The sequence below is a fragment of the Mobula birostris genome, chromosome 9, assembly GCF_030028105.1.
Source record: "Mobula birostris isolate sMobBir1 chromosome 9, sMobBir1.hap1, whole genome shotgun sequence".
NCBI lineage: Eukaryota > Metazoa > Chordata > Chondrichthyes > Myliobatiformes > Myliobatidae > Mobula > Mobula birostris.
In genome coordinates, this window is record NC_092378.1 from 46,084,742 (window position 1) to 46,101,069 (window position 16,328).

Sequence of the window (16,328 nt, forward strand, 5' to 3'; positions counted from 1 at the left end):
ACCCTTTTTTCTCCAAACATACCTTTGCTCATTGCAGCCAAAAAGTTCTATTTTAATTTCATCAGTCCACAGGACTTGTTTCTAAAATGCATCAGACTTGTTTAGGTGTTCCTTTGCAAACTTCTGATGCTGTATTTTGTGGTGAGGATACAGGAAAGATTTTCTTCTGAAGTCTCTTCCATGAAGGTCATATTTGTGCAGGTGTCACTGCACAGTAGAACAGTGCAACACAACTCCAGAGTCTGCTAAATCTTCCTGAAGGTCTTTTGTAGTGAATCGGGGGTTTTGATTTGTCTTTCCAGCAACCCTATGAGCAGTTTTCTCGGAAAGTTTTCTTGGTCTTCCAGACCTCAACTTGACCTCCACCGTTCCCGTTAACTGCCATTTCTTAATTACATTACAAACTGAGGAAATGGCTATCTGAAAATGCTTTGCTACTTTCTTATAGCCTTCTCCTGTTTTGTGGGCATCATTTATTTTAATTTTCAGAGTGCTAGGAAGCTGCTTGGAGGAGCCCATGGCTTCTGATTGTTGGGACAAGGTTTGAGAAGTCAGGGTATTTATAAAGCTTTGAAATTTGCATCACCTGGCCTTTCCTAATGATGACTGTGAACAAGCCATCAGCTTAACAAGCTAATTAAGGTCTGAGACTTTGGTAAAAGTCATGTGAGAGCTTAAATCTCTTGGGGTGCCCAAACTTTTGCATGGTGCTCCGTTCCATTTTTCCCCACTCGAAAATTGTACAAAAGAAAAATAATACACTAATCTTGCTTAAAATGTTGAAAAGAATGTTTCATCTTTAACTTTATGACTTTTGGAGATCAGTTCATCTTCTACTCACTTAACTATTCACAGTAACAGAAATTTTGACCGGGGGTGCCCAAACTTTTGCATGCCACTGTATATATATACAAAATATACACACACACATACATACATTTATATAATATATATACACATACATATATATATATATATATATATATATACACACACACATACATACACACACACACTATATATATATATATACACACACACATACACACACAAGTTAAATAAGCAGTGCAAAAAGAAAAAAATTGTGAAGTAGTTGTCCCAATACTGAACTGAGGAACAACAGTAGTCACTGGCAGCCAACCAGAAACGGCCCCCTTTATTCCCACTCACTGCCTCCTGCCTATTAGCCATTCCTCTATCCATGCCAGTATATTTCCTGTAACACCACAGGATCTTTACCTAAGCAGCCTCATGTGAGGCACCTTATCAAATGCCTTCTGAAAATCTAAGTAAATGACATCCATTGCCTCTCCTTTGTCCACCCTGCTTGTTACTTCCCTGAAGAATTGTAACAGATTTGTCAGGCAAGATTTCCCTTCACAGAAACTATGCCAACTTCATTCTCCAAGTACCCCGAAACCTCATCCTTAATAATGGACTCCAACACTTTCCCAACCACTGAGGCTAACTCACCTATAATTTCCTCTTTTTCGTCTTCCTCCCTTCTTAAAGAGTGGAGTTACAATTTTCCAGTCCTCCGGAACCATGCCAGAATCAAGTGATTCTTGAAAGATCATGACCAATTAATCCATTTTCTCTGGTGGCTTATCCACCTCAAGAGCTTTCAGTTTGCCTAGCACTTTTTCCTTTGTAACATGTTGGAATCTGGAGCACAAAAGTTGGAGGAACTTAACAGGTCAGCCAGCATCTCTAGAGGGAGACACACATGCAAAATTTCAACCTAAAACATTTGATAACTCCTTTCCCCAACAATGTTTGTTTAGCCAACGGAGATGTTCTATCAGTTTTTTTTCATTGCTCTGCGGAGAGAAATGGACAGTTGACACTTTAGGTCAAGGCCCTTCATCTAGTCTGAAAGAAATAGGTGAGGAGAAGGGACAGAGCAAGAGTTTGCAAATGAAAAATGGATCCATGTGAGAAGCTGTATTTTAATTGCAAAGTGTAAAACTACGGAAAATTAACTACTGGGTTGATATTGAGATTATTTTCCTCAATTAATTTTTTTGTAACAAGAATCTTCTGTTTCTCTCCCATCATTCATATATTCAACAGAGAATAAGACTTTTTACTGGAGGCCAAGACTATGAATAAAGAACTGTTAATTTCAATTGTTTCAAGTTTCTGGGTGTCAATATCTCTAAGGACCTAACCTGGATGCAACATATTGATGCAGTTATAAAGAAGGCAAGACAGTGCCTATGTTTCATTTGGAGTTTCAGGAGACTTGGCTTGTCAACTAAAACACTCAAAAATTTCTACAAATGTACAGGGGAACATTCTGACTGGCTGCATCACTGTCTGGTATGGAGGGGGGCAATGGCACAAGAGTGAAATAAGTTGCAGAAACTTGTAAAATTAGTCAGCTTTATCATGGGTACAAGCTTCCGTAGTATCCAAGATATCTTCAAGAAGTATTGCCATAGGAAAATGGCATCCATCATCCAAGACATGCCCTCTTTACACCGTTATTGTCTGGAAGGACACACACACACTCAGTGACTCAGGAACAGTTTCTTCCTCTCTGCCATCCGATTTCTAAATGGACATTGAACCCATGAACACTACCTCACTACTGTTTTAAAGTCTGTTATTTTGTATTAGTTATTTTAATTTAACTATTTAATAGATATATATACACACACACAATAGATCCAACTCAGGTTTTTTCTCTATATTTATTTATCATGTATTTCATCACCACAAAACTATAATACCATAAGATATAGAAACAGAATTAGACTGTTTGACCCATCGTGACTGCTCTATTTCTCTCCAGCCCCAATCTCCTACCTCCTCCACATATCCCTTCATGCACTGACTAATCAAAAACCTATCTACCTCAGCCTAAAATATACATAAAGACTTGGCTTCCACAGCCATCTGTGGCCATGAATTCCACTCTCTGACTGAAGAAATTCCACACCTCCATTCTAAAAGATGCCCCTCTATTCTGAGGCTGCGTCCTCTGGTCTTAGATTCTCCCACCATAGAACCACAGCCATAAAGTTAACAAATTTCATGACATATGCCAGTGATATTAAATCTTATTCTTATAACAACAGGAGTAATATATATGCTTCAATGTTGTTATTGTAACTTGATACACATCATAGTGTGTTTGGAAAGTTCTGATCAGCAGCACTCTATTCAAGTTTCAGTAAGAGGCAGGTACATTCTGTTCCTCCTGTTGCTTCAAATTTAACACTGCAATTACTTGTTCAGGAATGGAAGAGGTAGCAGCAAGCAGGTCTCAAAATAACACTACCTCGAGGGCTCAATGTACAAACTAATGAAGAGGAATAATTATCTCTTAACAGGTTTGATAACATATCAAACCTCTGCAGTGATTAAGCTGCATAAGTTATTAAACTCTGTGAATAATTCTGACAAATAAGCAATGTCATGCCCAATATTTTGAGTTGATTCCTCAATGAGGTGTTCAAGTCTTCAAAGAATTTTATCACAATTTCAAGAAGTGCAGAAAAGTATCTTGGCAGTTTCTTTCTGAGAACCATCTGATCTCTGTGTGCACGAGCAAGCATTCAAACTGTTCATCATTCTCAATACAAAGTTCTCAAAATAGTCCAGAATTGAGAGTACGGGATTTTATTTTATTTATTGTGATAACATTATTTAATGATCTGAGCAGCCATACACTTAACATTTTTGAGACAAGATGTTCATGAATTACACAGTGAGTTGTAAATATGTTAGGAACAGTTTTTTTCAAGAAAGTAATAACCCCACAGTAGCATCCTGTCATTGATGGCAGCCCATCTGTTGCACGAGCATGAATTTGCCTTGCCTGGAAGGACTGTTTGGCGCCCTGAATGGAGATGAGGGAGGAGGTGCATGGGCATGTAAAGCACTTAGGCTACTTGCAGGATAAGTGCCCGGAGGGAGATTAATGGGGTGGGAAAGTGGAACTTCCCAGTGGCCAAACATTTTCATTCCCATTCCTTCAGCTGCCTCCCTTGCTACCAATCGCCTGCCCCAACCACTTCTTTATCGTTATCGCCCCTTTAGAAACTTCCACCAGCATATTGCCTACTTTGGGAATCACTGCTTTAGACCATGTAAAATTCTGAGCTTTGCATGACACAGGCTCTAACTGGTTTCCATTATGTAACCCCATCCTTTAAACTGTTTTTTCCTTTCTACAAGAGGAATCTTACTGCATTGCTGTGTGTTTTATATTTTTAATACCAGCACTTCTTAGTGCAATTTGAGCCTGATTACCTATTTGTAACCAATTGCAGACACTAAGTCTGTAACAATGAGATTGTTCAAGCTCTGTTAATATAGATGCCTTACAGAGATTATTGGGAAACTACCTGTAAAAATACGAGATTGTAAGAAATATTGTTCGACCATGCATAAACATCACTATAAGAATATTAAATTAAAATTGTTTTGCTATATAATTCCATCAGGCAAAAAATAAATACCACAAAAAATGAATATAGCAAACATAAAACTAGAGCTGCCAGAAAACCTGTGTACTACCTGTTCAATGACTTTGTCAGTTGTGTGTTCAGTGATAAGGGAGGGATATTAGTTTGATTCAATATTAGTAGCCACCATTTAAAAAAAACACAGTAAATTAATTACCTTGTTCCTCCTCCATCAATAGCCAAGACTCGAATACCACGGCCTTTAGGAGGATTTGAATACCCAATTAAAGCCAGAGCCTCTCTGACTGCACTCTGAAGGGCTTCATCATTTGCCTGCCTCAGGCGTAACAAGCAAGGAATTAGCTTCTCCTGTTTAAAAACACAAGTTGTAGAAAGCTGTGAAGCATTCATCACAAATATTATAATGCATGTTTAAAGGATTAAGTTATACTCAGCTGGCTTTTAAACAAAACATTGTACAAAACTATTCAGTGGAAAGGGAGAACTGATATTTTATGGAATAACTTGCGAGTGAATATTTTTAGCACTCAAATATGTTCTACAATGTGTAAGGCCAGTATCTAGTGACGACCACTGTGTGTTGCAAATTATTTTAACTCTTTTGCTAAATTACCTAAAAACAGTTTCTAAAATGCTTGACTGTGGGCCCATTTTAATCGGTCAGTAGAAGTCAATACTCCAATTCACCTCCCCTATTTAAATCCTGCTTTCAGAATTCCAACTTGCTGCAGATAGGAAGCCAACAGAAAGTCTGCACTGCATCTTGCTAATGGAAAAAGCATTTATTGTTCTTCAGGTGTTAATAATCTTGTATTTAAAATTTGGTGCATGAAGGAAAGGTGCAGATCTTTAAGCTCAGTCCATTTGCTCATGATCTATAAAATCACCCTTCGCTTATAAATTTTCAGCTATAAACCACCCTTCTGTTGTATAGTACATAGCAATTAAATGTTAGTTAGGCCTTGTGGCCCTGTGGCTCGGAAGGATAGGGAAAGGAAGAGAAAGGCAGTAGTGATAGGGGACTCCATAGCTAGGGGGTCACACAGGCGATCTGTGGATGCAAGAAAGAAACACGGATGGTAGTTTGCCTCCCAGGTGCCAGGGTCTGGGATGTTTCAGATCGTGTCCACGATATCCTGCAGTGGGAGGGAGAACAGCCAGAGGTCGTGGTACATATTGGTACCAAGGACATGGGTAGGAAAAGGGAAGAGGTCCTGAAAACAGACGATAGGGAGTTAGGAAGGAAGTTGAGAAGCAGGACTGCAAAGGCAGTAATCTTGGGATTACTGCCTGTGCCATGTGACAGTGAGCATAGGAGTAGAATGAGGTGGAGGATAAATGTGTGGCTGAGGGATTGGAGTAGGGGGCAGGGATTCAGATTTCTGGATCATTGGGACCTCTTTTGGGGCAGGTGTGACCTGTACAAAAAGGATGGGTTGCACTTCAATATCCTGGCCGGGAGGTTTGCTAAGGCTACTGGGGAAGAGTTTAAACTAGAATTGTTGGGGGATGGGAACCGAACTGAAGAGACTGGGGAAGAGGCAGTTGGCTCACAAATAGAGAAAGCTTGGAGACAATGTGTGAGGGAGGATAGGCAGGAGACAGAGAATGGACGTGCTCAGACCGACGGTCTGAAATGTGTCTATTTCAACGGAAGGAGTATTGTGAACAAAGCAGATTAATTTAGAGGGTGGATCAGTACTTGGAGCTATGATGTGGTGGCCATTACAGAGACTTGGATGGCTCAGGGACAGGAATGGTTAGAGTATGAGAACACTCAGTCCTCTTTTTATTGTCATTTAGAAATGCATACGTGCATTAAGAAATGATACAATGTTTCTCTGGAGTGATATCATAGAAAACAGGACAAACCAAAGACTAGCACTGACAGAACCACATAATTATAACATATAGTTACAGCAGTGCAAAGCAATACCATAATTTGATGAAGAACAGACCATGGGCACAATAAAAAAAAGTCTTAAAGTCCTGAGTCGATCGACTCCCGAGTCCCTGATAGCAGGCGGCAAAAGGGAGAAACTCCCTGCCATAAACCACCAGGCACCATCAACTTGCCAATGCCTTGGAAGCAGCCGACACAGAGTCCATCCGTCCGAAAACTTCGAGCTTCCGACCAGACTCTCCGATACAGCCTCCCGAGCACCATCCTCTGCCGAGAGCCTTCGACCTCGCCCCGGCTGCTAAAACACGCAAAGCCGAGGATTCGGGGCCTTCTGCTCCGGAGATTCCGGTCACCACACAGTAGCAGCGGCAGCGAAGCGGACATTTCAGAAGTTTTCCAGATGTTCCTCCATGCTCTCATGTCTGTCTCCACCAAGTCAGAATTGTGCATGGTCCCCTACTTGACAGATAACAGACATCATCACCAAAGTGGCTGCGCGTACTGCCGTCGCGCCACAGCGCACCATCATCTTCTCTTCCTCCTCTCCAAATGTTTCAAGTAACCTTAAATGGTTACTTCAAGTGCCGGATTTTAGATGTTTCAGAAAGGACAGGGAGGGAGGCAAAAGAGGTGGGGGCGTGGCACTGTTGATCAGAGATAGTGTCACGGCTGCAGAAAAGGTGGACGTCATGGAGGGACTGTCTACAGAGTCTCTGTGGGTGGAGGTTAGGAACAGGAAGGGGTCAATAACTCTACTGGGTGTTTTTTATAGGCTGCCCAATAGTAACAGGGATATTGAGGAGCAGGTAAGGAAATAGATCCTGGAAAGGTGTAATAATAACAGAGTTGTCGTGGTGGGAGACTTTAATATCCCAAATATCGATTGGCATTCTCCCCAGAGCAAGGGGTTCAGATGGGGTGGAGTTTGTTAGGTGTGTTCAGGACGGTTTCTTGACACAATATGTAGATAAGCCTACAAGAGGAGAGACTGTACTTGATTTGGTATTGGGAAGTAAACCTGGTCAGGTGTCAGATCTCTCAGTGGGAGAGCATTTTGGAGATAGTGATCATAATTCTTTAACCTTTACAATAGCATTGGAGAGGGATAGGAACAGACAAGTTAGAAAAGTGTTTAATTGGAGTAAGGGGAATTATGACACTATCAGGCAGGAACTTGGAAGCTTAAATGGGAACAGATGTTCTCAGGGAAAGGTACAGAAGAAATGTGGCAAATGTTCAGGGGATATTTATGTGGAGATCTGCATAGGTACATTCCAATGAGACAGGAAAGTTATGGCAAGGTACAGGAACCGTGGTGTACAAAGGCTGTTGTAAATCTGGTCAAGAAGGAAGGAAGAGCTTACGAAAGGTTCAGAGAGCTAGGTAATGTTAGAGACTTAGAAGATTATAAGGCTAACATGAAGGAGCTTAAGAAGGAAATTAGGAGAGCCAGAAGGGGCCATGAGAAGGCCTTGGTGGGCAGGATTAAGGAAAACCCCAAGGCATTCTACAAGTATGTGAAGAGCAAGAGGATAAGACGTGAAAGAATAGGACCTATCAAGTGTTACAGTGGGAAAGTGTGTATAGAACCAGAGGAAACAGCAGAGGTTAAATGAGTACTTTGCTTCAGTATTCACTATGGAAAAGGATTTTGGTGATTGTAGTGATGACTTGCAGCAGACTGAAAAGCTTGTACATATAGATATCAAGAAAGAAAATGTGCAGGAGCTTTTGGAAAGCATCGAGATGGATAAGTCGCCGGGACTGGATGAGATGTACCCCAGGCTACTGTGGGAGGCAAGGGAGGAGATTGCTGAGCTTCTAGCGATGATCTTTGAATCATCAACGGGGACGGGAGAGGTTCCGGAGGATTGGAGGGTCGTGGATGTTGTTCCCTTATTCAAGAAAGGGAGTAGAGATAGCCCAGGAAATTATAGACCAGTGAGTCTTACTTCAGTGGTTGATAAGATGATGGGGAAGATCCTGAGAGGCAGGATTTATGAACATTTGGAGAGGTATAATATGATTAGGAGTAGTCAGCATGGCTTTGTCAAGGGCAGGTCTTGCCTGCCGAGCCGAAATGAATTTTTTGAGGATGTGACTAAGGAAGAATAAGGAAGAGCAGTAGATGTAGTGTATATGGATTTCAGCAAGGCATTTGATAAGGTACCCCATGCAAGGCTTATTGAGAAAGTAAGGAGGCAGAAGATCCAAGGGGACATTGCTTTGTGGATCCAGAACTGGCTTGCTCAGAGGAGGCAAAGAGTGGTTGTAGACAGGTCATGTTCTGCATGGAGGTCAATGACCAGTAGTGTGCCTCAGGGATCTGTTCTGGGACCCTTACTTTTCGTGATTTTTATAAATGACCTGGATGAGGAAGTGGAGGGTTGGGTTATTAAGTTTGCTGATGACACAAATGTTGGAGGTGTTGTGGATAGTGTGGAGGGCTGTCAGAGGTTACAGTGGGGCATTGATAGGATGCAAAACTGGGCTGAGAAGTGGCAGATGGAGTTCAACCCAGATAAGTGTGAAGTGGTTCATTTTGGCAGGTTAAATATGATGGCAGAATATAGTATTAATGGTAAGACTCTTGGCAGTGTGGAGGATCAGAGGGATCTTGGGGTCCAACTCCATTGGACACACAAAGCAGCTGTGCTGGTTGACTCTGTGGTTAAGAAGGCATACGGTGTATTGGCCTTCATCAATCGTGAAACTGAATTTAGGAGCCGAGAGGTAATGTTGCAGTATATAGGACCCTGGTCAGACTCCACTTGGAGTACTGTGCTCTGGTCTGGTCCCCTCACTACGGGATGGATGTGGAAACCATAGAAAGGGTGTAGAGGAGATTTACAAGGATGTTGCCTGGATTGGGGAGCATCTCTCATGAAAACAGGTTGAGTGAACTCGGCCTTTTCACCTTGGAGCAACAGAGGATGAAAGGTGACCTGACAGAGGTGTATAAGATGATGAGAGGCACTGATCGTGTGGATAGTCAGAGGCTTATTCCCAGGGTTGAATGTGTGTCCTCAGGCCCCTGTACCTCTTTCCCTGCCTCCCTGATAGCAGCAATAAGAAAAGGGCATGGCCAGATGGTGAGGATCCTTATCGATGGAGGTCACCTCCTTTAGGCATCACCTTTTGAAGATGTCCTCAGTGCTGGGAGGTTTGTGTCCATGATGGAGCTAGCTAAATCTACAACCCTCTGTAGCCTCTTGAAATCCTGTGCATTGCAGCCTCCGTACCAAGCAGTGATGCAACCAGTCAGATTGCTCTCCATGTACAGTACATCTATAGAAATATGCCAGAATTTTTGGTGACATCTTAAACTCCTAATGAAGTATAACTGCTGCTGTGCCTTCTTTGTGAATGCATCAATATGTTGGGTCCAGGATAGATCCTTTAAGATATTGACACCAAACTTGAAGCTGCTCACCCTTTTCTACTGCTGACCCCTCAACAAAGGCCGGTGTATGTTCTCCCAGTATCCCCTTCTAGAAGTCCACAATCAATTACTTGGTCTTACAGAGGCTGACAGGCAAGGCTGTTGTTGCAACACCACTCAACCAGCTTACCTATCTCACTCCTGTACACCTCCTCGTCACTAGCTGACAATAACAGTGGTCTCATTGGAAAATTTATAGATGGTGTTTTAACTGTGCCTAGTATAGTCATGAGTACAGAGAGATTCGAGTAGTGGGCTAAGCATGCCCATTAACTAGTATGTGCGATCAGACGAAATCCTACATTAGTTGTTTGTGTGGGGCTTCCCCATATAATCTGTATCTACACCATCACAATGCTATTTTAAAGTAGAATTTCACCATTAATATGATATTTGATGCTGCAAACTGTTTCAAAGTACCTGCAATTTTACATCTGTCCACTAAGTGACACTGTAGTGCAATACAGGTGTCCCCCGCTTTTCGAACGTTCGCTTTACGAAACCTCACTGTTACGAAAGACCTACATTAGTACCCTGTTTTCGCTTTCAGAAGGTGTTTTCACTGTTATGAAGAAAGGCAGCGCGCGCCCCGAGCAGCCGCTCTCCCCCGGATTCGGAACGGCATTGCTTAAGCACGTGCCTCTGAGCAGCCGTTAGCAAGATGAGTTCCGAGGTATTGGAAAAGCCTAAAAGAGCTCATAAGGGTGTTACACTTAGCGTAAAAGTAGACATAATTAAGTGTTTCGATTGTGGTGAACGAAGCAAGGACAAAGTAAGTTTGGCTTGTGGAAGCTGATGAAGATGATGTTGAAGAGGTTTTGGCATCCCATGACCAAGAACTGATAGATGAAGAGCTGATGCAATTGGAAGAGGAAAGGATAACAATCGAAACCAAATGCAGTAGTGAAAGTGAAGCAACTACGTGAGATTTTCGCTGCAATGATAAAGTACAACTTTAATTTTGAAAGGGTACGTAGGTTTAGGGGATAATTGCAGGATGGTTTGAGTCCTTACAAACAACTGTATGATAGAAAAATGTGCGAGGCTCAGCAGTCAAGCAAGCCTTCCACATCAGCCACAGCAGACGACGAACCTCGATCTTCAACATCGAGGTGGGCAATCATAGGGGAAGATGAGCTGCCTGCCCTGATCGACGATGAGATGACACCCCTGTGTCCCACCACCCCAACAGCCGGGCCCCGGACAGATACTGTACTGATTCGCGGAGAATGCAGCGTAAGCCGGGAGGCACACAGCACATCTTCAAGAAAAAAGCCGAAATAAACAAGCTAATTAATTAGGTGCTGCCGACACGTAATTGTCGGCCCAGATCAGTGCCGATTTCCGATTGCATCGCCTCTGATCTGGGCCGATAATTACATGTCGGCAGCACCTAATTAATTCGCATGTTTATTTCCGCTTTTTCGTTAAAGATGTGCTGTGTGCCTCCCAACTACTGCTGCGTTCTTTGCGGCAATGTATCGGGTCGGCGGCCCGGAGGGTGGGGGCCACTGCACCACCCAGCCTGCAACGACTCAGTCTTAACACACCATCATCCGTGTGCTCGGAGCTGTTTTCCCAATTCCGGTAAGTGATACTACACTGTACATACATTATTTCTACTTTATATAGGCTGTGTATTCTTACGTGTTATTTGGTAGATTTGGCAGCTTCATAGTTTAAAGGTTACTGGAGAGCGCGTTTATGCCAACAGCGCTTGTGTGAGATTTTCTGCCGAGAGCGCTTGCGTGAGATTTTCCCTACGGAGGTCTGTGCAGGCAATCGTTGTAGAGAAGTATTTCTACTTTATATAGGCTGTGTATTTATCATATCATTCCTGCTTTTACTATATGTTACTGTTATTTTAGGTCTTATGTGTTATTTGTCATGATTTGGTAGGTTACTTTTGGGTCTGCGAACGTTCACGAAATTTTCCCATATAAATAAATGGTAATTACTTCTTCGCTTTATGACATTTCGGCTTATGAACCATTTCATAGGAACGCTCTACCTTTGGATGGTGGGGGAAACCTGTACTCAAAAATTTTGTGGCAAGGACAGAACCCAAGAATTTAAAAGGCCTCTATTCAAGAGGCATCTAGAGAGACAGGGTGTACTCTGGCTATTATGCCAACTCTACGGACTCTGAAATTGCTTCTATGGATCTGAGGGCAACTAACATAGCCCACTATTTAAAAGAGAGAGAAAATTTGGAACAATGGAGTGCCCTCCTGCTTCAAAATATCCACCATACTCCTGTACCTAAAAAGACCAAAGTAGTATGTCTGAACAACTGGCATCCTGTCACGCTCACCTCCACAATAAGCAAACGCTTTGACAGCCTATCCAAGAATTGCATCTGTAGAATGCTACCACCCACACTGGACTCCCTACAATTTGCTTACTGACACAACCGATCAACAAATGATGCAACAGCCACAGCTCTACACACCGTCCTTACACATCTGGAGAAGAAGGATGCTAATGTGAGAATGCTGTTCTTGGACTACAGTTCAGCATTCAACACCGTAGTTCCCTCTAATCTCAAATAATAATGAGGCAGCCTACAGAGAAGAAGTCATCACCCTAACATAGTGGTGTCAGAGACTTCAGCCTTCACCCTGCCTTGTATAGCTGGACCCTGGACTTCCTGTCAGATCGCCGGCAGATGGTAAGAGTGAGCTCCCTCACCTCTGCCCCTCTGGCCTGTGTCTTAGGCCCCCTCCTTTACTCTCTGTATACGTAAGACCATAAGATATAGGAGCAGAAGTAGGCCATTTGGCCCATCAAGTCTGCTCTGCCATTCAATCATGGGCTGACCAATTCTTCTAGTCATCCCCACTCTCCTGCCTTCTCTCCGTATCTTTTGATGCCCTGGCTCACACCCATGACTATGACACCACCCACAGCTCCAATCTGCTAATTAAATGTGCTGACGATACTACACTGATTGGCCTAATCTCAAATAATAAGGAGGCAGCCTACAGAGAAGAAGTCATCACCCTGACACAGTGGTGTCAAGAAAACAACATCTCCCTCAATGTCCCAAAAACAAAGGAGCTGGTTGTGGACTACAGGGAGAATGGAGACAGGCTAATTCCTACATCAATGGACCTGGGGTTGAGAGGGTGAACAGCTTTAAAGTTCCTCGGCATAAACATCACTGATGATCTCACATGGTCTGTACATACCAGCTGTGTGGTGAAAAAGGCACAACAGCACGTCTTTCACCTCAGACGGTTGAAGAGGTTTGGTATAGGCCCCCAAATCCCAAGAACTTTCTACAGGACACAACTGAGAGCATCCTGACTGGCTGCATCACTGCCTGGTATGGGAACCATACTTCCCTGAATCACAAGACAGGTGCGGACAGCCAGCTCATCTGTAGATGTGAACTTCCCACTATTCAGGACATTTACAAAGACAGGTTTGTAAAAAAGGTCTGAAGGATCACTGGAGACCTGAGCCACCCCAACCACAAACCGTTCCAGCTGCTACCATCCGGGTAGTGGTACAGTAGCATAAAAGCCAGGACCAACAAGCTCTGGGACAGCTTCTTCCACCAGGCCATCAGACTGAATAATTCATGCTAATACAACTGTATTTCTAAGTTACATTGTTGTACATACTATTTATAAATGACTATAAATTGCACATTTAGACAGAGGCATAATATAATGACTTTTACTCATTTATATGAAGGATGTAAGTAACAGTCAATTCAATTCAATACCCTCAGTAGTAATGAAAATACAGGAATTTTTTGTGATGAAATATGTTATAATAGAAAATATTGAAAGAATAAGACTCAGCAGAGTCAGCATGAATTTATGAAATGAAAATCATTTTTGAAACAGAAAAGGAGAGCATTTCATAACTGGTGAGAGACTGGGTGGCAAAGATTCTCATAGGAAATTGGGCAAGCATGCACACAGATCAATGAAAACCAACATGCAGGTGTAACAAACAACTGAGGAAAATTATATGTAAGCATTTATTTTAAGAGGATTTGGATAGAGAAGTACAGCTGGAATTGGATAGGGCTTTGGTGGGACTGCACCAGGAGACTTGTGTATAGCTTTGGTCTCCATACCCAAGAAAAAGTGTATGCATCACAAAGAGTGCAGCAATGGTTTACTACTGCTTTTAGGAATGCAAGCTTGCCATACAAGGATAGACTATGTATGTATTCTCTGCAGTTTAGAAGAACCGGAGGTAATCTCATGGAATTAACAAAATTCATACAAGGCTTGATGAAAAGAATCAAATCCCTGAAAAGAATCAAGCTCTTAATGATGATACTATTTTTCTCCCCTTTCAATACAATCAGTTCACTTTGTATATTACTACCCAGCCCAATCTTCCTTGAACTAAATCTATTTACTGTTACAATTGAATTAAGTATTAGGCGAGATTGCACTGACATGGGCAATGCACCTGCTGATGAGATCTGGACTTCTGCACTGGAGCAGAAACGCACACAAAGCATCTAGTCACCAGCACTACCTTAGCTTGCTACAAAGGCGGAGGCATTTGGTAAATGGATACCAGATACATGTTGTATCCATCCACTTATGTGAAGCTGGAACTCTTAGTACAACCCATTCTTCTAAACAGGTCCCATGATAAGTGAAAAGTTAACTCAATGTTCCCTTCATTTTATGACTTAATTACTGCCAGTAGTTTAATGAACTTAAATGTTAGCTGCGGTTTAAAACCAATTAATTTTAAATACTGTGTTAATTATTTAGAAATTGTGAAATAAAATCTCTGGTCATATGGTCTCCAAGCATGGAAATAATTCCTTTGACCCAACACATTCATGCCAACTTATTGTCCAGCAAGCTAGTCCCACTTGCCGGCATTTGGTCCATAGCCCCCTAAACTTCTATCTGTGTACTTACCTAGATGGCTCCTAAACATTACTAATTTGAACCAGAATCTGAATCAGGTTTATTGTAACTGACACAAGTTGTGAAATTTGTTGTTTTGCAGCAACAGTAAAGTGCAATACCTAAAAATTACTATAAGAATACAGTAATATATAAAAAAAATAAATAGTACAAAAAGATCAAAATAGTTACATAGTGTTGTCATGAACCATTCATAACTCTGCTGGCAGAGGGGAAGAAGCTGTTCCTAAAATATTGAGTGTGCATCTTCAGCCTCCTGTACCTTCTTCTTGAATGTAGTAAAGAGAAGAGGGCGAAGTCCTGGATTATGAGGATCTTTCATGATGGATGCCACCTTCTTAAGCCTTTTGAAGATGTCCGCTATAGTGGGGAGGCTAGTGCCAAGGATGGAGCTTGTTGAGTTTACAACCATCTGCAGCTTTATCTGATCCTCTGCATTTGCACCTCCATGTCAGGTGGTGATGCAAACAGTCAGAATGCTGACCACAGAATATCTGTAGAAATTTGCTAGGGTCTTTGATGACATACCAAATCTCCTCTAACTCCCAATGAAGTATATTGTTGACTAGTACTGAGGGGATGATGGTGTTGAACACTGAACTATAGTTAATAACCAACAGCTTGACATAGATATTGGGGTTGTCCGGGTGGTCCAAGGCCAAGTGGAGAGTCGGTGAGATTACATCTGCTGTTGACCTGTTGTGGCGGTCAGCAAATTACAATGGGTCCAGGTCTCTGCTAAGAAAGGAGTTAACTCTAGCCATGACCAACCTCTCAAAGCACTTCGTCACAGCAGATATAGGTGCTACTGCACAAAGACTTTGAGGCAGCTCACCCTACTCTTCTTGGACACCAGTATGATTGACAACCTTTTAAAGTAGGTGGGAACCTCCAGCTGCATTAGTGAGATTGAAGATTTCCTTGAACACCCCAGTCAGTTGGTTGGCACAGGTTTTCAAAGCCTTGCTAGGTACACCATCAGGGCTCGATGCCATGCAAGGATTCAGCCTCTTCAGATTCAGGTTTAGTCGTAGTCATAGTCATACTTTATTGATCCCGGGGGAAAATGGTTTTCGTTACAGTTGCACCATAAATAATAAATAGTAATAGAACGATAAATAATTAAATAGTAATATGTAAATTATGCCAGTAAATTATGAAATAAGTCCAGGACCAGCCTATTGGCTCAGGGTGTCTGACCCTCCAAGGGAGGAGTTATAAAGTTTGATGGCCACAGTCAGGAATGACCTCCTATGACGCTCTGTGCTGCATCTCGGTGGAATGAGTCTCTGGCTGAATGTACTCCTGTGCCTACCCAGTACATTATGCAGTGGATGTGAGACATTGACCAAGATGGCATGCAACTTAGACAGCATCCTCTTTTCAGACACTTCCGTGAGAAAGTCCAGTTCCATCCCCACAACATCACTGGCCTTATGAATGAGTTTGTTGATTCTGTTGGTGTCTGCTACCCTCAGCCTGCTGCCCCAGCACACAACAGCAAACATGATAGCATTGGCCACCACAGACTCGTAGAATATCCTCAGCATCGTCCGGCAGATGTTAAAGGACCTCAGTCTCCTCAGGAAATAGAGACGGCTCTGACCCTTCTTGTAGACAGCCTCAGTGTTCTT

General features: G+C 42.4%; 1 protein-coding gene across 1 annotated transcript in view; it reads right to left on the bottom strand.

The window, feature by feature from the left end:
- Positions 1 to 16,328, bottom strand: part of pnpla8 (patatin-like phospholipase domain containing 8) — a 94,047-nt gene that overhangs the window by 60,323 nt on the left and 17,396 nt on the right. The window contains exon 4 of the mRNA XM_072267977.1: positions 4,633 to 4,784. Coding sequence (XP_072124078.1) covers positions 4,633 to 4,784 — 152 coding nt within the window. The remainder of the gene's footprint in view (positions 1 to 4,632; positions 4,785 to 16,328) is intronic.